The 23,187-nt window shown below is 39.5% G+C and overlaps 2 protein-coding genes across 5 annotated transcripts in view; one reads left to right on the forward strand and one right to left on the reverse strand.

Moving 5' to 3' along the window:
• The first annotated feature begins 5,547 nt into the window (after positions 1-5,547).
• arhgef33 (Rho guanine nucleotide exchange factor (GEF) 33) lies at positions 5,548-18,350 on the forward strand. 2 transcript variants are annotated; one of them, XM_030747455.1, is made up of 17 exons: positions 5,548-5,704; positions 9,472-9,515; positions 10,608-10,772; positions 11,164-11,282; positions 11,445-11,593; positions 11,685-11,750; positions 12,456-12,582; positions 13,185-13,317; positions 14,194-14,301; positions 15,073-15,165; positions 15,375-15,523; positions 15,655-15,744; positions 15,987-16,165; positions 16,275-16,735; positions 16,821-17,045; positions 17,206-17,354; positions 17,578-18,350. In XM_030747455.1, the coding sequence occupies exons 1-17, from the start codon at positions 5,641-5,643 to the stop codon at positions 17,705-17,707; spliced, it is 2,451 nt and encodes an 816-aa protein (XP_030603315.1). In that variant the 5' UTR covers positions 5,548-5,640; the 3' UTR covers positions 17,708-18,350. The 2 variants fall into 2 exon arrangements, with proteins under 2 accessions (XP_030603315.1, XP_030603316.1); XM_030747456.1 differs by having other exon boundaries at positions 5,549-5,690; positions 9,470-9,515.
• Positions 15,520-23,187, reverse strand: part of LOC115792868 (mitogen-activated protein kinase kinase kinase kinase 3-like) — a 46,642-nt gene continuing 38,974 nt past the window's right edge. For 2 of the 3 annotated variants that reach the window (XM_030747454.1, XM_030747448.1), the window contains exon 34: positions 18,657-23,130. In XM_030747454.1, coding sequence (XP_030603314.1) covers positions 23,043-23,130 — 88 coding nt within the window. In that variant the 3' untranslated portion in view covers positions 18,657-23,042. Of the gene's footprint in view, positions 15,539-18,656; positions 23,131-23,187 lie in introns of those variants that run through there. The other variant, XM_030747449.1, reaches the window with a different exon arrangement.

A 23,187-nucleotide genomic window follows, 5' to 3' on the forward strand; every position in this document is an offset into this window, starting at 1 on the left:
TTATTATATTAACAGGCTAACTCAGAGACATATAATCATTTACCATCGTAACAGCAACCACTTTGGAATCTCCAGTTAACCTAGCAAGCGTGTATTTGGACAGGTACAAACCTAGAACCTTTTTGCTACAAGGTGACTATTGCACCACTGTTTGTTGGCCAGCTCATAACTAATTTAACAACACTGTCAAGGTTAGTTAGTTGTGTTCTATTATAGGTAAAAATCAAGTAACTAGTGAGGAGTGTAAGGGGTCTGTCTAGGAGTGTGACTGAAACGAGTAGTATATAAATAGTATGACTTCTAAAGTTGACTTTTGCATTATTGAACGTATTTGATTTCGCACTAAGATCAATCAAAAAGGCAAGCCTAGTTTACTTTATACAGAAAAATTTTATTTTCTTGCCATTGTCAACAGCCGTATTGAAAATGTCCTCCTTCTCAAGTTTTCAAATGGCAAATGGGGTACCAAAATGTACCAATTTTGATACTTATAGCCACCTCTGAACAATTTCCCTGTAATGTTATCTGCAGTACTGCTAAGCTTTATGGCATATTGCACCAGTGGTTCTCAACCAGTGTGCTGTGAGACAGGCAGGGCATTCTGAGGAAGCCAGTGTGTTTCAGGCTATTAATCTATTAAGATTAATAGATTAATCTATTTTAAAAGCTATTAATCTTAATAGATTAATAAAAAACAGGTGTGGGTAGTTACAATGTGGGGATAGATGCATTTAATTAAGAATTTGCTAGTTCTAATCAAGCACGCCCAAGCAGTACAACACCATACCTGTGTACACTCTTGCAAATGTTTCTATGTAACTTAAAATAAACAAAACTGTCCTTACTTTCAGTCTATGTCAGTGTGGTCAAATTTGGTGATTTTGGTGCAAAGGTTTATTGAGACTGCGACATCTACATGACATAAAGAATTGCATTTTTATTGTAATACCTATTTTGAACTTCTTTGCTTCTTGCCTGAACTTGCTCCTGACAAATACCACACATGCATCATAATAGCAAATCCAATCTATTAAATCTAAACTGAGAGAAACACTTTCAAACAATGAAAACTAGGTTGAGATTGAAGATAAACATTATAAATTCAATACAAATTTAAACTAATAACAAAATCTTATTATGAAAGTTTTGTTGTCAAACTCGGTTCATAAACCATGCATAGCCCTGATCTGATTTGAAGTGAGCTGACCCATAATACCACTTCATTAAAACATATCCAGTTGAATTTTTCCCTTTTAAGTGTAAAGTATTTACACTTAATGTGTGTTTCTCTTTTACAAAACAGATGAACAAGCAAAGAAAAATATTTGTAATGTCAAAGCTACAGCTCATTTTTTTTCATATTTACTTAGTCTACTTCATTACTTAGTAGATTAGATATTTTTGTAATAAGCAACAGTAATATTATACATATTTTTTAATTCAAACAACGTATCTAGGTATAGCAATGCTTTTACATTTGCACACACGGTGGTTTATGCTGATACACTTCATATGATACTTCAGTAAGGAAAGCCCAAACCAGAAATAAAACTTTTTTCTTTTTTCAAGGACTTCATTTAAAACATTTTGCTATAACCTGGATGGCAGGAGATGCTTTTTTAAAATTTTTATTTGTTATTTGAATGTAATTAACAGAATCAGGATCAGTGAATATTAACAGTAGTGATAGTTGATCTGAGGATGCAATATCATTTTCTGTTATTGGTGTGTTAAATACACATTTCTCTGGTTGAAAAGTCAAATGCATGGTGTCCAGCTGAGTGGGCATATTTGTAACTCCATGAAAAATAGGTTCATAAACAAAATTTAATTGCATTTACTTCCTTGCCTAAAGAGGAATAAAAACATTCAGAAAAAAAAAATCTTGACTAAGGTTCTCGTAATTCATGCATGAAAGGGTTAATGTTAATACATTGCCAAGGAGAAAAGACATCAGCAATGATCTTAAAGAAGTAACTGTTGCTACCCTTGAACTTGTGAAGGATTTTAAAACCATTTCTAAGCACTTTGTTATTCTAGAGTGAGAAAGATAGTTCACAAGTGGAAAGCATTCATGACAATTACCAGTCTTCCCAGGAGTGGGTGTCCCAGCAAATTCACCCCAAGGTCAGACCGCGCAATGCTCAGAGAAACTACAAGACTTCTGGAACAGTGTCCTTTTGACAGATGAGACCAAAGCGAAAATGTTTGTCCATAATGCACTAGTGCCACATATGGAGAAAACCAAGCACAGCATATCAGCACAAACAACTCATACCAGCTATGAAGCACGATGGAGGAGGGGTGAAGATTTGGGCTTGTTTTTGCAGCCACTGAACCTGGCCATCTGTCTGACAGCTAAAGCTTGGCTGAAAATGGGTCATGGAACAGTAGAAATCTGCAACAAAGTGGCTGAAAAAGAAAAGGCCCAGTCAAAGTCCAGACCTGAACCCAGTTGAAAATGCTGTGGTGCCATCCTTAAGAGAACAATGTGTAGAAACCTCAATGAAATGAAGCAACATTGTAAAGAAGATTGGGCCAAAATTCCTCCACAGCGATGGGAGAGACTGATAGTCATACAGAAAACAGTTACTTCGAGATATTGCTTCTAAATGTGGTTCTACAAGCTATTGAATCACAGGGTGCAGACACTTTGTCTGCATTTTGGCTTAGATTTTGTTAAATACATAACAATAGATTATAATATGTAATGTTAAAACCTGGTGAGGACCACACGACTTTTTATTGTCTTGATACATAAAAACCTTAGAATTGAAAAAGGGCACACTTTCTGTTTAAACAGGGCTGCATACACATATCACAGAAACCAACAATCACAGCTATTGCGAGGTTTGGCAGCAGTTGCCCCCTTTGCCCAGATGATAATCTAACCTTGTTTGTCAGCTATCACAACTAAAGAGTTTTGTCCTATCTTCCATCGTGCTGCTCATTGGCCTGGTCTCTGATTTTATTAGAGTCAGACACTGGACACAACAGCTTTCTTATTATTACTGCATCACGAAGGTTTCCCGGGTTTTGTGCTACAAGCCCCGTGCTAGAAAAACTAATGCAAAGCACATAGATGTGAAAAGGTCAGAGAAGTAGTTTCCGTGCACAACAAATGAGACAGTCAGAGGACATCATGTCTTCACATGGATACCAAGTAGCCTTTTTCTGAAGATCTGAAGATGATGACTCAGAGTTGTCATCACAGGAAGCCTAAGTTTAAAAAAAAAAAGGTCAAAGATTGCATGAGACCATAAAAATGCACTGTATCCTACTTTGACCTATAATAACCCAAATATGAAACAGCACGTTTCACAGATTACTATATCACGTGACCTTCTGTATGTTTAACTGAATGAATTCACATTACACAGAGGAGACACGCTAGATTTACAACCATTTCAAAATGAAAACAGGAGATTTGTAACACTTGAACTTAGAACTTTTGTTTTGTGACACTTGGGGGAAAAAATTGATTTCTGGCTCCAATTAGCAAATCATCAAAATGCCATTTTCTCCGAACTCAATTATTGGTGAATAAAACAAGTTCTGTTTTGTTTCTGTACAGCGAGGAATGAACATTACATTCTCCGGCCACGTGCTCATGTGTAACCACAGAATCAGATGATGTGTGGGAAGGATGTAACCTTCAAACACAGGTTTGTTGTTGAAATGAGGAGCAGCTGAGCTGTTTGTCTCCAGGCTTTGTTGTTTCTGACACAGTGGGGGACAGAGAAAACTAAGAGACCCATATTGTCTACGTGACAAAAGACAGACAGTCATGAAGACAGACTTACAATACAGTGATGTAACAACATTGACAGAAACAAACATGGGCTTGTGTCAGCCACGTGGCAAGAAGCTGTGACGCTAATTGTGACGTGGACAGATGTTGTACTTTGAGGTTAAACAGTTGTTGATGAGGTTACAGTTTTGCCCAATAAATTATTTTATGTCAACAATTTATCATTTTTCTGGATTTTGATTTTAAATCTGATTTTGGAAATCAGATTTGGACCATGGACCATGCCAAACATGTGGAAGTACAGTGAAGAAATGGACTAAGTTGGTTTGAAAGTTTTCTGTGTATGTGAAACTCAACCACTCAAATACAACTGCTATAAATCCAAGGTGAGCACATGCAGCTTAAAACTGCTGTTATCAACATGTTTTGGGGTTTGAGGTGAGTGGTGTTCCCAGTTATTAGGGAATAATCATTCAAAGGTTTTCCTGAATTCTATTGGGAATGTTACAGTGGATCTTAACCAAGCAGCAACAACACCTAAATCGCTGCTAAAAAAAAAAATGAGATAAAGAATGAAGCCAATGGATAATTGCCATAAACTGCAGTTCCTTGAGTGGCCACTAGAGGCTGGCTCCAGAAGCGAGTGCCCTTAGACTTCACAGCATCAAGAAAGCATGTTTACAGCTCACTTTATAACTCACTTTTTAGCACTCACAGTTAAGGGTGTGAGTCCTTTGATTGTTGGGTGTCAGAAAGGGCTCACATATGCTAATTCCAGCCACTGAAGGGAACATTTTAACTGTGTTTGTGGTGCTGGCACTTTTGCAAGCATTTACTAGAATAATCTGACAAATAATATGGCTTGATGGTTAATTTTTAGTTTAGCATTATTAATTAGCAGGTGTGCGTGCCTTGCTTGTATACAGTTCATGGATGCAGGTTGGAAAACAAAGTGTGCTAGCATTAGTTGATAATATTACCCTCTCAGCTAAATAAGAGCTCAGCTAAAAAAACCCAAAACAAAACAATATGGCAGCAGCCAGATGCAGAGAATTTAAAATGTGAAATCAAAAAGCCAGTCCATTTTAATATACAGTTTCCAATTTTGCCTTAAAATTTTTTTTTTTTTTTTAAATATTTGCGGCCTGTAACTTTACTGTTTTGAAAGCCAAAAATTCTTCATGGGTTGGTTGAGACCAAAACAGAGCTAAAAAGCAAGTGAATAAAGTATTTTATGTTTAAAGCTTTTGCCCTGCTCCCAAGTGGCCAAAAACAAAAACAAAAAAAACTAAAGAAAAAAATCACTGCTTGCAGGTTTAAACATGGTTTTTATCCACAAGTTAGACTAAATGTTCTGGTAAAGGAGTGGGGGGAAAAAAAGGAACATGATGCAAAATCATAACACTCACATGCCCTAGTAACACGCATACATAACGATCAGCACATTCTTTCTATCACTGCTACAAACATGCAGACACTTTATTAGAACTGGCCTAGTGTGACACCATCTATTGCAGGAGACTACAACAACTGGCATGTCCAGTGCAGCTGTGTAAACCATCCTCATTAACAACCAGTCACGCCTCCTTAAATCTAATGAGTTGGCTACAGTATGTGACTGTATGATGAACAAATGTCTCTCTCTCTCCTCCTGATCTTTCCCCTCCATCCTTCCACTCTCTGAAGACAAGGAGCTTTTTGTACAGAAGCAAAATCATAGGACTCACATGCTTTGGAAAAGAGAAAGTGAGTGATCACAGCAAGAGATAGAGTTGTTCAGAAGAGAGAGAGGCAGAGAAGCAGAGTGAAGTCATTCAGAGCTGGAAAAGGACTTCAGAAGTGGACAGCTGTGAACTGCACTGGACCAGACTGACCGGGATTATCTGAACATGGAGAATGAAAAAACAAAAGCAGAGGAGAAGACGGAGGAGAAGTCAGAGGAGAAGTCAGAAGGTAAAACCAAAGTCAAAAACGTCTGAGGACAAATTTTCAATCAAATCTTTGCAACTATTAATAATAATTACTTTCATTAACTGAGTGTTTAGTCTTTGCCTAGAAAGTGCTAATTACAGCTTCTCAAAATCTAACATAGCCTTTTCATATTGCCTTTTCATACATATTATTATTTTTTTAAATAAGACAGGGCAGAAACAGGAAAAATGAAGCTACTTGGCCTTTTTTGTGACATCTGCATCTTCAAAGACCTTAAAAATGATGTAGGGATAAAACCAAAGAGCAGCAACACTGTTGCAAAGCATGCCTTAGAAAAGAGGGCCCAGTGTGGACAAAATTTGGGGGCTAATGCCAATAATCACATAACATTCACAAATATTTTTGTAAAAGGTTCCTCATATTTTGATTACAGTGAACCCTCGTTTATCGCGGGGGTTACGTTCCAAAAATAACTGCCATAGGCGAAATCCGCAAAGTCGTCAGCTTTATTTTTTACAATTATTATACAGTACTATAGAAGGAAACCAAAGATAAAAACCTGTTTTCAAGCCGAACACATTCTGTGCTGGACAGAGACGAGGGACGGAGGAGATTGACTGACAGCCAATCAGGACGCAGAACACTATGTGCGTTCGTACACTGTTAAAAAAAAAAAAGCATAAAAAACGGCACTAAAAAAATCCGTGAAACAGTGAGGCCGCGAGAGGTGAAGCACGTTATAACGAGGGTTCACTGTATTATTTAAGAAGGGTACTAAGTAGGGATGTTTTATTTATTAATTTTAACAGTACATCTACTTTTTTTTAAGAAATCTGACTGCTAATATATTTTTTTCTGACACACACATTTTGACCCATCACAATGGGAAAACCACAAGTACAAAAACATTATAAATGATCACTCATTTAATTTAAGCAGGGTCAAGAACCTTGGAATTGGCTTATCTAAATGGGACGCGGATGATTTTAATGTTGCCAATTACTCCTGTTTGATTCCTGTTTTCACAGATCAGAATGTCTGTTGTGAAAAAGGTTTGCTGTTTCACATCAACACTAAACTACGCCAGGCGTATTTTTGCATTTCTGTCCTGATTGTTAGTTATCGGCTGACCTCAGTCTGTGATTTAGGTTTGAGGAGCAAAGCCAGCGTGTTTGAAAAGAACTAAACACACTATGCAGTATTACAGCAAACCAAAAAACAAACACACAGTGTGTCATGAACGTCACACCATGAAGTGCAGAAACAACATAAAAAATGTCATGTGCTTTCCTATTAAAACTCCAATTACAGAACAAAACCATTTTGATTTCCTAACAGCAATCATTTAAATATTTTTTTAATTTTTTAATATTTTTGAGAACTATTGGGTTCTGGGACAGATGTTGTAACATGTTGACGTCAACTTTTCTGGCCTAAAACAACGGAAGCCAAAAGCACAAACTCAAACTGCCAGAGGGAATTTGACAGAAAGTCTTCATTGTTGGACGCTGTGTATTCCTTCTTTTGCTCTTTCACAGATGAGAAGCGTTACTGATGTTGTGCCTGTGCTCCTCATCACTTATGCATGATAATATATGTTAAGCACGGATTTCAGATGACCCTGTGCGGTTCTGACAGTAGCCTCGACCTGTGACATTTCCACCGCAGACAGAAGCATTGTGATTTTATACAGCCAGTTAACTGTCCCCACATGCATGGCATTTAAAAGAAAAATATCCATGACAAATCTGAATTTGATTATGTTGCACTTTTCTGGAACCATTCAGTCTTTTTGGAAACATGAACAACATTCTGCAGTGGCTGTGAGATCTGTAGAAATTAGTTTTTGATTTCATTACCAGACACCTTGCAGTAAGTTGGAGTTAACATTTAGAAAAGTTTACTCAAAGGGTTACTTTCAAGGTGCCTTTTGTAATTACCCTTTGCAAAGTGTAACTAAAACATTCACCACTAGGGGCAGCGTTTTACCAGTGGGTGATGTGTGCTGCTCTTCTTTTAATTTTTAACTTTCTTTTTTCCATCATTTCCTCAAGAGGCTTTGCCGTTTGCTGGCTGCCAAATGAAAGAATTTTGTTCGCAAAGAGAAATTTGTAATATCTTACCTGGTTAAAGAATGCTTACATTCACTCACTGCACCATCTTACAGTACAAAATGGTTTTACATTAAAGTATTTTTTGACCTTTAACTATTTTTAACAAATTTTTAACTTTAGCTTATATTTCTTTAACATAATGCATCATTGTTTTCAAGAATAAAAATAAATAAACACACTACCTGAAGTACCTGTAAAAAAAAAAAAAAAAGACAGGAAAAGGGCATAAAAATTATTCTTGTGTGGGTTTGGACAAATGTGCATATGTAGCACTTTCACAGTGGTTGAAGTCCATGGGCATACTGCTATTTTAACTCAAAAATATTTGCTGTGAACCATGCTGTAAACTTTTAACACATTAAATGCAGACATAGAAATACAAACAAACATGCATTCAGTCTGAAGCTGCGTCCACACTGGAAATGATTGACAGCGATGTGGTTATCAGACACCATAGAAACTGAATGACATTATGCAACTTCAGTCGCCTACAGGTGAAATAACACTGGGGATGCAAAGTAGGCAGGACCCATGATAAACCTTTTTCAACTTCCAGGCAAGCAACTGAAGTGACAACCAATGAGAGTGAATACTGTTGATTGACATACTGTAGGTAGCTAAGATTGACACTGGTAGTAAAGTTGCAATTAACAGTTACACAGAATTTTATGATCCAAGTTCAAGAGGTGAATTTACAGGGAAACTAACTGGACTTTCCAGAGTCGGAAAATATGAGGAGAGACTGTTCTTATAAACATAATAAGGTTTGTTATCTTACAGAATATCATATAATTATTATAATTATAATTTTTTTTTTTTATTCCAATACTGGACTGAGATGCATGATCCAAACCTATTTTTCTATGGTACTTTATACTTGTATGCCTAAGTACAGTAAATAATCTGTGAGCAATGCTAACTATTGATGATACTACATGTAGCAAGTGCATCCATCCATCCATCCATCCTCTTCCGCTTATCCGGGGCCAGGTCACAGGGGCAGCAGCCTAAGCAGAGAAGCCCAGGCTTCCCTCTCCCCAGCCACCTCCACCAGCTCATCCAAAGGGACCCCAAGGTGTTCCCAAGCCATCTGGGAGATTTAATCTCTCCAGCATGTCCTGGGTCTACCCCGGGGCCTCCTCCAGGTGGGACATGCCCGGAACACCTCACCCAAGAGGCGCCCAGGAGGCATCCTAGTCAGATGCCCGAGCCACCTCAACTGGTTCCTCTCAATGTGGAGGAGAAGTGGTTCTGAGCCCCTCCCGAATGGTCGCACTCCTCACCCTATCTCTAAGAGAGAGGCCAGCCTTCGGAGGAAGCTCATTTTTGCTGCTTGTATTCGCGATCTCATTCTTTCAGTCACTACCTAAAGCTCGTGACCATAGGTGAGGGCAGGAACGTAGATCGACCAGTAAATCGACAGCTTCGCTTTTACGCTCAGCTCCCTCTTAGCAAGTACAAATTCATTAAATATAATCTTACATGATTTGATAAGGTTTTGAGAAAGAAAAGTTAAATAGTTAACTCACATTCTTATGACAACCTCTTTAATGACTTATCACTGCTTGCTTAACGAACAGTCAATGGATTCATAAAATATTCAACATTTTCATAAAATGTAACAGTTGCCCTTGAGGACACCAAACTCCACTTTTCATTTTTTTTTCTCCCTAGATACAGAAGAGAATGTGGAAGAAGAAAGCCAGGGGATTTCCCAGGTAATGAAGAACTTATAATCATGTCAGACCTCATACTTCAATTTGGTTGATTCCTCGTAATGGGTGAACTAAAACGTATAAGCTAAACTCAGAACAAGCTCATTAAATATGATTATGACTTAAATTCTCTCATGTCAGTCAAGTGTTTCTATCAGAAGAAGGGCCTAAATGGTTCTATAAAAAGCAGAAATTTTGTGGTTACTTTTTTACATTTTAAAAGTTTCATGTTGGCTTCTTTGAGCAAACATAGAGTGCTCTTAAGCTACTGACAGTTGAACAAAATCTCATATTCACTCACAGAAAATCTGCAAGACGAGCAGTTGACCACTGGTCAAGTGAAGATGCTTTTCAAATCCTTGTGCAAGATGTGTTTTTATAGTACAGGATTCACTTGATATGAAGTAAATTAGCAACTTTTGGCCCTTAAGCTCTGAGTTTTTGGTAACACACTCACAAAACCATTAAGATGTAAATTTTCATTTTTCAAATTGAGTTCACTTCAGCACTTCATGTCATCATAAACTTAATTGAAATCACGCTATTTGTCTATTCAAAGGAACTAAATTTAATATTAGCAAAGGCTACTGATATGAGTAAATAATGAGAGATATGCACTGCAGTTGATGGGTCTATGAAGCACACTGTAGTGACTCCTTAGAGCTGGAGCCTCCAGGTGTATAGATGCATAGTCAACTATCAGAGAGGAATAAGAGCAGAAGGCAAACGGGACAGATGCTCTATTGAGTTTCCTGCTTGATGCCTTTCACATGACCAAGAGAAAAAGAGAGAGAAAGCGATAGAAAGATAGGGCAAGAGAGAGCTGCTAAACCCATGTAATGTTCCCATGAGATGATTCACTTATGCCCGTGAAGTAAATTCAATCAGCTATGCATGAGAAAACTAAGAATGGAGCCAAAATCAAGAGGCGAGTCAAGAAGGGCACAAAGAACTCCGAGTACCACCACGAATACTAAGCGTCCTTTCATTTTTAGAACTTGTAAATTTGAAAATTGAATTTCTTTGTCCTATTTTAATTCAACACACCCTTGAACACACTGGTGAAAACATGTTAAACTGCTCCTTGTGATGCAGCTGTGGGGCCTGGTGGCTGAGCTGCGCGAGGGGCTCCAGGCGGCACTGACTGAGCTGTGCGAGCGGCGTCAGATGGACCACGGTTTGGAAGACAAGCTTCAGGCCCATCAGACCGATGTGGACGATAAGATAATGGGCCTCAAGAATACACTCAACACATTTAAGGTGCTGGAGATGCTAGACAGAAAAAAAAACCACACACACATACATGTACACAATCTACTCTTGGTGAGGTGGAGAGGTCTCTGTAACATAATTTAGAACATCTGACTGGGACTCTGCTAGCATATAAATTAATTTAATTAGGCAGGAAGGCAACTCTTTCAGACACTCAGTGCTTTTCAACAGGCATGTACATCTTCTATGTGGACCATGTTGCTAATAGTTTTAATGTATATGCATCTGTTATTTCTCTTTAGTTGCCCAAGAACAAGAATTCTCTCTTCTAGATTTGAATCCCAGAGCAAACAAAATCTGACCCTCGTATTTCCCATTTCAACACAGAGATTTTATCAATCCAAAGCAGTAAAACTAATGGCATCTTTTAATCTTGCAGGAGGAGCTGAGTGTGGCGTTGTTCCACATCAGGGACATTTCCAGCAGACAGAGAGAGGTTCAGAAGAGGATAGAACTGCTACAGTCAGAAAACAAAGATTTCATCTCAGTTCCACACAGGTAGGGCTGCAACATACTGAATAAGGATATAAATAGATATAAAGATATAAATAAATATTACTTTTTTTTTATGATCTAACCCTCACTCACAGATCACCCTTCTCTACTCCCTGATTTGGATCCAAAAAGTTGAACTTTGATAAGTAACTTTTGCTTCAACAGCAGAAAGAACTCCAAAGCTGATGTGCTGACAGCACCAGGTGATGAACACATTCGTGTGCCCAGCCAACCAGAACTCAGTGTTATTCAGCACTTTTTTTCCAACCTGCCGAGCAGCGGGTCACCACAGAGGAGCACCACGTCAACACAGAGTGAGTCTGTGTGTTTCAACATTGACCACGCTAAGAGTGTAAGGGGAGTGTAAGTGAAAAATTTGCTCACACTAGTGTTGGTGTGTTGCAGCCTCCACCTCTGAGCAAGAGCAGCAGAGATCTTGTCCAGCGACCCCCAACAGTCAGACTGAAATCAGTAAGGAATACAGCTGCTGCTGCTGCTGCTGATAATACTACTGCAGTTAGTGGCACTAAATGTGTATCTATGCATAAAGCTATAACCCTGCAGCCAACTAACTTAGTTAAGTATAAAGAGTGGGAGCATGAAAGCAGCTGCCCAAAGGTCTCACAATGCGCCTCTCAGCATAAGCCCACTATAACACATATGTTGTTCTTGGCATTTTGTTATCAGTGTGATCCTAGAGGTGAGGATCCAGGGTATAACTCTGTAAAACCACTAGCTGTCTTTTTACATCTTAAACTGTATATAACATGGTAGTCAGTGAGGCTCAGAGATGGAGGTAAGTGGATTTTAGTACCTCCAGATAGAAATAAGACAGAAGGTTCCCAGGGTTTGCAGTATTATTTTTAATCTGAGCAAAATTCAACATATAAGCAAAACTGTAAAATGGGATTTTATATAAAAAGGCGCTTAAAACCAGTTTTAAGTCTAATATTTGGAGTTGAATGCAAACCTGCTAATTGCTTTTGCCTGATGTTTGATGGCAGGATATAAAATAGGTGCACATCTTAAAAAGTATAACACACAGGTACTGAAGACCAGCCAATAGCCTTACCCCACTACAGTTCCCTAGTAGATATCCAGCTTTTGTGGTTTGAGAGTAAATCAGAGTATTCTATGAGCTTAAAGTTAAAATTAGTATTGTGTGTGTGTGTGCAGATAAGAGACAGAGAGCAGCCTTGGAGCTGCTGGAGTCTGAGCGAGTTTACGTGTCCCACCTGTCCCTGCTTCTGAAGGCAAACATCTCCTTCAACGGATCAGAAGCTCTCACCTCCAAAGACAAACGGTAAGCCTGCCAACACCCAAAGACAGCTGGGTTCAGACTGATAATTCAAGAACAAACCCCCCTAAATTTAAAACAGTAAAGAAGAATGGCCCAGATATCACCAGCCCTACCTGACACACACACACACACACACACACACACACACACACACACACAGACTCACACACACACACGGATCAGCACTCACCAGAATATATTCCAAGAGTGGCTCCTGATTTAATTTGAGAGCTTACCGTGATGGGTGAACAGGAAATAAATAAATCAAATAAAAGCACATTGCAAACACCAGAGAAGACACTGTTAAAAAGACTCCACACAGCTTGTTAATGCAATCACTGCTTAGCTTCAGCACACGTGTTCCCAATGACTAAAAGCGCCAATGAAATGCTGCAATCACTGAACTAGGTCAAATAGTGTTTGTGAATAACTGCATATGTTTTAATTTGCTTACCTTGCTGTCAAAATTCGGTTGCACGAAAAGGTACAGTAATTGACAATTTATGTAAGAACATTAAATCTATGTCACCTATGTTTATAGGGTAAGCCGAATATTCTTTATAAGTGATCTCTGCACTCTTTATTGCCTGTTTTTCCATCTTTAGTCCATTTCCCAGCTCTCTGAGGTTTCTCATCCAGCAACACCTTGAGCTCCTTCATATTCTTCAAGAACGTGTGCTGAAATGCCAGTGGCAAGGCATCATGGGAGATGTATTCATGAGGCTTACCTGCAAAGAGGTAAACACAGAATTACACCGCATAAAGACAACTGCACAAAGGTGGCTATGGTTCTTTTTGCTGTGAGCACCATCTACTGGTAATTAAAGTGAAAGCCTCTGAATTCTTAACATCTTTCAAACAAACAGGTAGTGAATGCTACAGATACACCCCCCCACCCCCACCCCTTCTAAAAAAAGAGTTGCCTGGTCTGTTGAGTCTTGCTCTCAGCTGCAATGTTTGGATGGTAGTGTGAGAAATGAAAGCATGGATCCATCCTGCCTTTTATCAACATTTCAGGCTAGTGGTGGTGGTGTAATGGTGTGGTGGATATGTTCTTGGCACACTCTGAGTCCCTTAGTACCAACTGAGCATTGTTTAAACACTGCAGCATACCCGAGTATTATTGCTGATCATGTTCATCTCCTTATGACCACAGTGTGCCCATTTTATGATGGCTGGTTCCAGCAGTACAGCGTGCCATGTCATAAAGCCAAAGTCATCTCAAACTGGTTTCTTGAACTTGACAATGAGTTGACTACTCAAATGACATTGGACCTCAACTGAGAACAACCACTTCTGCCATCCTCTGTCCCCACACTGTTGGACCAGATCATGGTACATAGTGGTTTTCTTCTCTGAGGCTTCCTTGCATCTTCTTTGCCTCCCCAGCCCAAAGAAATTTGTTAGGCCTCGAGAATGCTTAGATCATCTGGCTTAAGTGTAGTTTCTTCCCCAGTCCACGCTGGTTTCCCATGCCTGTGTTGTCTGTACAGATTTGGCAGCACTGGAAGGGTTTGCTATACTGAATGGAGTTGGACAGAAATGCAGAAGAGCTCCATTGTGTATAAAAAGCATGCAAACTCAAACAGTGTGTATCTCTCCATCTCCCTCCAGAGTGATTTCTTGGACTTTTATGTGTCCTACCTTAAGGAGCTCCCAGACTGTCTGTCGGTTGTCGCCATGCTGACCTCCAGCTCCACGAAGTCTTCCGCCTTTGTGGAGGTAACACAAATTGTAAAATATGACAGGTTTTGATATTAAATTTAAAGGCAAAGATCATGTGTATCACTACAAAATGTAATGCAGACAGGACAGGATGAAAAAGAAAATCATGTTTCTAAAAACAAACCTAAAACTTAAAACGTATTGCGACTAATATCACAGATGAATTCCAACATATCTGTTATTTCAGCTTATTTAATTCTCATATATTCTCAAAAATGCTTGAGTGATGATAATTTAAGTATCCAGAAGCCCTGTCAAATCTGAAGTTTAATTTCAAGCCCTGTTTGTATATGATAGCTTTAGATCAGGGGTGGGCAAACTACGGCCCATGGACCACACCCGGCCCGTTGGTCTTTTTAATCCGGCCCGCCGAAGATTGGTACAGAATTGCTCAAATCAAATCATATCATAATTATGACTGATGTCGAGTATTCTGAGAATTGCTACAACAAAACTAACACCAGACTTCGATGCACTGGCTAAAACAACACTGTTCCCACTAAAAGTAAATCTAAGTATCAACGCTGTAATGCCTATTTTATGTTTATGTTTATGTTTGATATGTATGCATCTGGTGCTGGCCCGGCCCATCTGTCAAATTTCAAAAGAGTCAACTTGGCCCCAGAGCCAAAAATTTTGCCCACCCCTGCTTTAGATGAATGACTAAAGTCACAGTGCTTATACATGCTGTGCTAACCTGGGCTTTCCTTTTATCCTGATTTATCCATACGTGCTGCATTGCGCTGGACTGTGTGGTGCTGCTGTCAGAATGACATAACAGGTGATGAATCCAAACCCTCCCTCTACACTCTGCTGCTTCAGCCAGTTCAGAGGATCCCTGAGTACCTGCTACTTCTACAGGTTAGATCAACACTACAGCCAAAATGATTCTTACAGTATGTTCATATCCCACAATGCACAAACTTGAAAAATTAGAAAAACTCTTGAGATTAGTGATCACCTTTTTTGCATAAACAGAAATAAACTGACAATTAACATCTCAGTGATATTATGACTGCAGACTACACTTGCTATATGAATGTTTATATTTTGTCTGTTTATGTGTGTAGGGACTGCTTAGGCAGACAGATGCAGAGCATCCAGACTACTATCTGCTGCTGGTGTGCATACAGCAGTTCAGGGCTTTTACTACACAGTACCACCACCTTCTCCAGCACAATCAGGAGCTTCTGCTGCTCAACCGCAAGGAGGTGAAGAGGTCAGGATTACTACACTGCAAAAAAAAAAAAAAAAAAAAAAAATCAGCATTGATGCTTATCTTTCGCAGATTAAAGAAAACATATTCAGTGTGAAGAAGCTGAATGTTCACTGTGTGGTGCACCCCTGCAGGTCTACTATGAAACATCTGTTAAAGACAGTAGAAAGTGGGATTCAAGCCAGCAACGCCGGCTCACCGTACCCCTGCAGCAGTGCAATGCTGTGAGTATTTACTGTGCAGTCTACCAGCAGCTTTATGATCCATCCATTTACCAGGCATTTTATGTAATTGATATGGCGTATTCTCTTAGAAAATATATGTATAATAGCAATTCCTTACATGCCAATAACCCCTGGTGTTTTCCTCCCATTCCATTCATTCTTTTCAGTTTTTGTTTGTTTTGCTGTAAAAAGCTCTCAGCTGCTGCTGGAAACAAAGTTTTTGAACAGTTTCTTCACCACAGGGAACATGCCAACCAGGTGAAGCGCAGAAAGCAGTGTCTCCTGGAGCAGATTCAGTCGCACCAGTTCCAGGATTGGGAACGAGACCAAGACCCTGAAACTCACAGCTATGACGCAGAGTGGCCCTCCCACCTCCCCTTCTTCAGCGCTGATCTGGACTCACGGAACCACAAACCGACAGGTCAATGGATGATTTTGGTTATTCAAAAAAGATTAACTTCCTTTGGTTTCTGTTTGATTATACACACACTTGGAATGAAAGAAATCATGGCCAGTTTTTTTGCTTTCAGGTCTTGGCAGTATCCCAGAAAGTGAGCCGCCTGAGAGGTCCATGTCGTGCCAGCATCATCTGCCCCCCAGACCTGCAGAATTCCGTCAAGTTCAGCCGGGCTCTGCTCTGGCCGATGCTCTCGGAGAGTTCCTCCTTCCTCCAGATCCCCCAGGGCTGGAGAACCTCTATGAAGAAGATGGCGCCTCCCTTCATGATACATCTATGTTGGACCGCTGTTCTTCTGCCTCTTCTGATTCTTCCATTGACATTGCCTTTGTGAAGTGCCCCAAAGCTCCCCCGGCATCACATCACAGAATAGCAACAAATGTGTCGACTGCCCGTGATGTCTTTGGCAATGGAGGAGGCCAACGGAATGGTTATACCAAACTACCCAGCCGGGGTTGTGTGTCTCCAGACGAAGCAATTCTGATGCGTCGCAATCAGCATCGCCCCCTACAGGCCAGCCAACGTAAGAGTAAGGTGAGCTTATTTGCAACCAGATGCACGTAGATAGAAATATTCAAGAAAAAAAGAAATAAGAACATATGCCTTCTCTGCTGTTTAGTCACTGAATGGGCTGCAGATGGAGAACACAGTGAGTAGTCTGGACAGTGGACCTCTCTCAGACCACCTCCAAAGGGTGGGATTGGGCAGCCATGCCAAACTGGAGCGGCAGAACAGTAAGGGCAGCAAAGGAAGTTCTACCCCCTCCCGTAAGGTCCAGAGCCCCTTGGGGAACAGAGTGGACAGTGACAAGCAGAGCCCTGATCTTCATGGGTTGCTCAACATAGTGGGTTTCAGCAAAGATGTGAACTATTATCATGGAAAACTTTGTGTCAAACTCAACATTTTGATCTCAGCTACACATTAACAATAAAACCATGAAGCCTTACTGTATATGAAGTTTGATTTCTTAATTTCCTCATCAAATACTGAAATAATGTTTTCAGCCACTTCAGGACTCCGGAATCCAGTCATGGGGCGATGAGTCCAAGTGGAGGAGTGGGACAGAGGACAGTAACCACACCCCGTTCAGCGAGAGGAGTCGCAAAGAAAAAGGAGGCTTTAGGAGCTCGTTCAAGAAACTCTTCAAGAAAAAGTAAGAAAGATAATGTAGCAGCATGGAAATATACACATGGGTGGGTTGGCACTGCACCTGGAAGATAGTAAAAAGAGGGCAAAATTGAAAAAAAGAACATCTGATGTGTCAGGAAAGCCACAAATCGAGTTTATGGAGAGTGCCTACAATTTTATATGCAATAATAATAATACCACTGGGTATTGAAGTATACTATTTAAACCCTTCTCTTTCTTTCCAACAGGACCGGTGATGAGAAGAAGGAGAAAGGAGGCGAGAAAACTCCAGAAAATCTAAACAATGGTGAATATGAGACACCAGGGAAAAATCCCAAACTGGTCCAATTGGAGATGAACCGTGGCACAGCTGTATGAGCACCACTCTGCAAACACACACTGTTACACATGAACAAATATGCTGTAAAGTAATAATAATACATATATACTAATAAGTGAAAATAGAGGCTTTTTGGGGGGGTCTTACAGATGCTGTATAAAGGCTGTACAGGTATGAGCAACTTTCCCAAGTAAAAATGTGATTTATATTTCAATGACAAAAACCTTCCCTGTGTCTTCACACTGAAGGAAAGCTGATGTGACTGTACAGTAAATATCACTGAGTTGTTTTGCTAATATTCTGTGTTATGTGAAGTTATATGAAGATTGACTGATTGACAAAAAAGACAGGCAGTAAAATAAACTTTGAGTCAACCTAAATTAACTGACTCCACAGTTAAAAACAATATTTGAATGTGAGACAAATGTAGCCCCACACTGAAAGAAAAAACCCACTCCATTTTCTTTCACAACATATTTTTCTTTCCACTCTGATCAAAACGTTTTATTGCACTCTTTTAGATCTTTAAACCTAAAAATTTAAAGAGTTTCACTCCAGTTTAGCTTTCTTTCTTAGCAATAGCCAGAATTGTATTACTGCATATACTCAGGAGAACGACTATAAAGCAGGTATAATTTGTGTATGTTTGCATGTGATTAAACATTTTGCATAAAGACTTTACATATTTGTCATTGTGATGATTATTTCTATGAATTGCTTTGTGAAGAGAGAAGAAATGTCATCATTTTGAATAAAGGTCCACTCTGTGTTTTGTGGCTCACCCGATTAATTTCCCCCAATCTCTTAATTATTGAAAGATTAAAACAATCTAAAAATAGAGCAATATCATTCCAAAGTTGTTACATGCCACACAGCCATAATTAACTGTTAGCCTCTCCTCTCCTTCCATGTGATGTGTTAAACAGTCATCAGTGGAAAAAGACCTCTGCTGCTCATCACAAATGACCACACCAAAACCCAAATGGCTTACTTCCTTCTTTTTAATGGTGTTAACCTGTCATCTCATAAATCTGTTACACTTTTGAAACAAAATATAGGCAATTATACAGTATGTAAAACAAACCCATTTTATTTTACACTATATACACACATTACATGACATATGCATCGCAATATGAAAACAGAAGACAAAGGTGATGAAATAGCGACAGAACAGAGGTGACGCATTCGTTGACGATCGGGAGGAGACCCGGATCAAACGGCTTTCACAAATAACTCGTAACGACTTGTATTAATTTGCTGGGAGCACCAGGCACACCCAGGGAAAACCACCCGAATGCCAGTTTAGTATCCGCTTTTGTGGGAGAAAAGAATCTCCAACTCCAAGCACATTAAATTGCGCTGCGACTACATGTGATTTGATCCGGGCCCAGCCGAGGCTATAAAACACAGACTTTTAACATCTCAGTAAAACCCACAAAGGAAGGTCATGTTGGCACCTGCTCTAGAGATGATAAATTACGCTTGTGTGCATGATGGCAGAAAGAAGGAAACAGAGCATCATTCAATCCCACATGAACTTTGTTATTATGCTTAATTGACAGCTTTCCCAAACATAAATGTTTTAAGAGGAAAAAATAGGCAGAGGTGGTCAGAGCTGCAAGAATATGTATATATATATTTTTCAGCCACATGGAAACATTATATGCAAAGTCAGGTGTGCAGCTAAACGGATATTAAGACCCGTTAAGCTCTGATAATTAAAAATGATTTGAGATGGATATTCTGAGAGAACCTCGCACTGTTCATTTACACACATCAACTGAGAAAACAGACAGTTAAGAGCAAGTTTAGAGAACATGTTTCAACACACGGCTGTCTTTAGTATCAGACATTGTTTTTGCTGTCTTTTTGAATCTACATACCACGAGGTAGATTACCTAAATATGGCCAGAAGAAGTTTCAACAACATATTTTAGCATTACAAAAAAAAAAAAAAAAAAAAAAAAAAAAGGATATATGTTCTTTGAAATATATTTGTTTGACATGAACTTAATGCAAAGGAATGCTTGATTTATTCCCCTTCACTAAGAGGCTGGTCATGCGGGGTTGATGATGACACTGGTGTTTCAACCACTCGAGTGATGAAAAATCAATCAAATTGAATTAATAACTTAAAAGGTAAAATATGATTAGTTTGGCTTAATCTTTTTGACAATAAGTGACAAATTGTGGCTTAAATAACTTAATAAAGGACTTGGCTGCAGCTCTGAAATGACTCCCAGTCTGTAATAATGGGTGTTGGCAGGAAGCGCATGCATTCATTAATGGCTAAAATCAATCACCTGGGGCACTAACGCACTCTGCAGGCAATTCATAGTAAAATCAATGCATATTATTGTTTGCTGAAAGGGGAGAGCCTTTCTGTTGTCACACTGAATTCAACCTTTCTACATTTGACTGTAGTTGCTTTACAGAGAACTGAAACATAGCGAGAGGATCAGTTCATCCACAAATGTCAGATAAAAACATTATGAATAGTGTGTGTGGGCATTAGTGTGATTCTTATCACCACATGTTTGGAGAAGGGGCACGCTGTGATGTTGGTAAAGTAAAAAAGGTTGTGATTTTGATTTTACTGACTTTTTAAATAATAGAAGGAAATCCAGTTTCACTGTTCACATGTGGCAGTAAGCAGCCGTGGTGAAACTTTCAACTGTTGGCCCCCAAATTTGGCAAGATTTCCCTTTTATGGTCATCTCTGTAAGAGCCTAGACCTGGGACAAGTGGAAAAAATTCCTGTGAATATTTAAAAGAATACTGTAGCAGATGCTGTCCCTGCTTTATTAAACAGAAATCTTTATCTTTCAGTGCCTGCTGATGGGGACAGAGATGCATTATAAACCACAAGGTGGCAGCTGAAGCAGAATTTGTGGCCCTTTTCAATTTTTAATGTCACTTACTGCTCCAACAAGAGTTGTTCTTATTTATTTTTATCAATATATTGAATTTCTCAGTTACTAATCTCAGCTGCTTTTAGAACAAATTTGGCTTATTTTAGCCTGAACATAGAAGAAGAAAATTAAGAAATAAACTTCAGGAAAGTGAACCGCTTCAAAGGCAAATCTCTCAGCATTATACATGGTATCTCAGTTAAGTTCAGCTACACTGGTGTCAAAGTCCTTAGAAGGAACCTCTAGTGTCACAGCTTGCAAAAAAAAACCAAACAAACAAAAAAAAAAAAAATGGTAGTGTACTGCCACATGCAGACTCTCCTAGAATCCACACAGTGTGCATCTACATGCATGTAGTGTGATCGCGTATACAGATATAGGCCTTTAAAAAAGTCACAGATCACATTGCGATTGCTTTTGGTTGCTTGGAAGCTGCTGCAGCCGTCTGTATTTTGCATGGAAGACGCAGTGAGTAGCTAGCAGACAAGTTGGCACCTTCCATGCAAATTATGGGTGACTGTGGCAATCGCAAGGAGGGTTTTGGTGCAGCACCATATTCAGTGCTTAACAAATTTATTAGATCACTTGTCATAAAATCAAAACAAACAAACAAAAAAAACCCACAAATATTTTAGAAATCTGTCAGAAACTTGTTTAAAACTAAAAATGACTAAATTCGCATTTTTATACCCAAGCTTGAGCCGGCACACTGGTGGATTAACCACTACAGATATATAAAAAGTGATATTGGTAAATATCAATGCTGGGTGGCGATCTAATAAATTTAATAAGCACTGTACTTCTTTGTGACCAGTTTCACCTAGCAACCACTAACCAACTGGTTAGAGGACACAAATCTTCCCCTGGTGACCCAATGGTTGCCAGTGGGTGGAAAATTGTGGAACACAGGCTGGCGGCAAATGATTCAGCTCTGCATTTTACTTTGTAAAACACATTATTTCTGCCCAAACGACTTTATTTCTGTATAAATTGAGCTTTTCTCTTTGATTTTCTTATCAGCTGATTTCTTCATGTGGCCAGAAACTTGTCACTTGTTAAAGAGCCAGATCTGTACGTAACACACCTATATGTGCATATTCTATGTCTACGCACACACGTGCACACACACACACACACATACACATACACACTGTGCATACACACAAGGTCATATATTATAATGAAATCACATTTGTTTATGAAATACATCTTTGTGCAAATTTTTAACACCAGTGGTTCAATAAAAATGGAAAACAAAATATGTATCGTTAAAGAATGAACAAAGATTTCTGACTAAAAAACAAATTAAGAAACAAAATTAAACGGAGCAGAAGTGATAATTTCCTCCACCCCGATGACAGTCGCATGATGCTAACAAGCAGGACGTTATGACTGCAACGCATGCAGGATGAAAGATGACCGATCAGTGTTGCTTCCTGTGCTCGCTCAGTTTGATCCTGAGCTCCACACCCCTACAAGAGTAATATCATACTGAAGCTGCCCGCCTGGGGAGACTGTGGGGGTGCTTACTTCATGATTCTAGTCACATGATCAAGGAACCAGAAAGTGACTTTACTGTCCCGATACTCCTGTTTGTCTCTCGTTTCGTCTCCACCGTTGTACAGACCAACTATACACACACACCTATCTACACGACCATTTTAGTGTTTGTTTCTGTCAAAAATAATACTACGCTTGTATTTACAACAATTAAATAGAGGTCAATTAAGCACTTGTGTGGTGGCGAGTACTGGAATTTGATGCTAGCAAAAGTGGCAAAGCTTTTTAGTCGGTTTTCTCATTTATTTCTTAACGACAACAAATAAAAGAGGAAAGTTATTCTGGTTGTTAAAAGCGTGTCATGCCAAAATAAATAAAGGTGTCGTTTTTTTTGTTTTTGTTTTTTTTTTTTAAAAAGGGAGAAGAAAGGAAAAAGGAAGGAGAGTAATGAAGGAGAAGGGCAGATTTTCTGTGCAAGACTGCCCTTCTGTGAAGCTTTAGCGCAAAAAGCAGTAGCAGTAGTGGTAGTAGCATATGTAGAAGTAGTAGTAGAAGTAGTGTTGGAGTCAAATTTCCGTGCTAGATGCTGTTCCCAGTGTGATCGATGCAGGGTAAAGGGAAGTAGCCAGAGATTCAGCTGGCTATCGACCTAAACTAGCCTCAGACCAGCAGTTTTAAAACCCTGTCAGAAACGGGTCTGCAACCCTCTGCTCTAACACCACACATGCTTAACTGATACACGTAACACTGCAGTGCATTATAAAATCACTGCAACTGGGATTCCACGTGTGCAGTGATGAACATCTCCCAGAAACACCGCCAGTTGGGCCAGGCGAGAAGGTGAAGGCTGGGTGGAATAAAAGTGGGGTTGGGATGAGTGTCGCATACTCCCTTTTCTGCACTAATGATGGGGTGTCTACAGAGTGTGTTTATGCGCACGTCTGTTAGTGTGCGTGTCTCAGTAGCTGTTTTCATGGCCTGCCAGGATGTAGAGGTTGCTGTGGGCTGTGGGGTTGTCCGTAGGCCTGCTTTCCAGCACCACCACCCTGCAACACAAACGTGTATGGAGGGGGGAGGGGGTGTAAAAAAAAAAGAAACACAGG

This window comes from Archocentrus centrarchus, chromosome 15, assembly GCF_007364275.1.
Source record: "Archocentrus centrarchus isolate MPI-CPG fArcCen1 chromosome 15, fArcCen1, whole genome shotgun sequence".
NCBI lineage: Eukaryota > Metazoa > Chordata > Actinopteri > Cichliformes > Cichlidae > Archocentrus > Archocentrus centrarchus.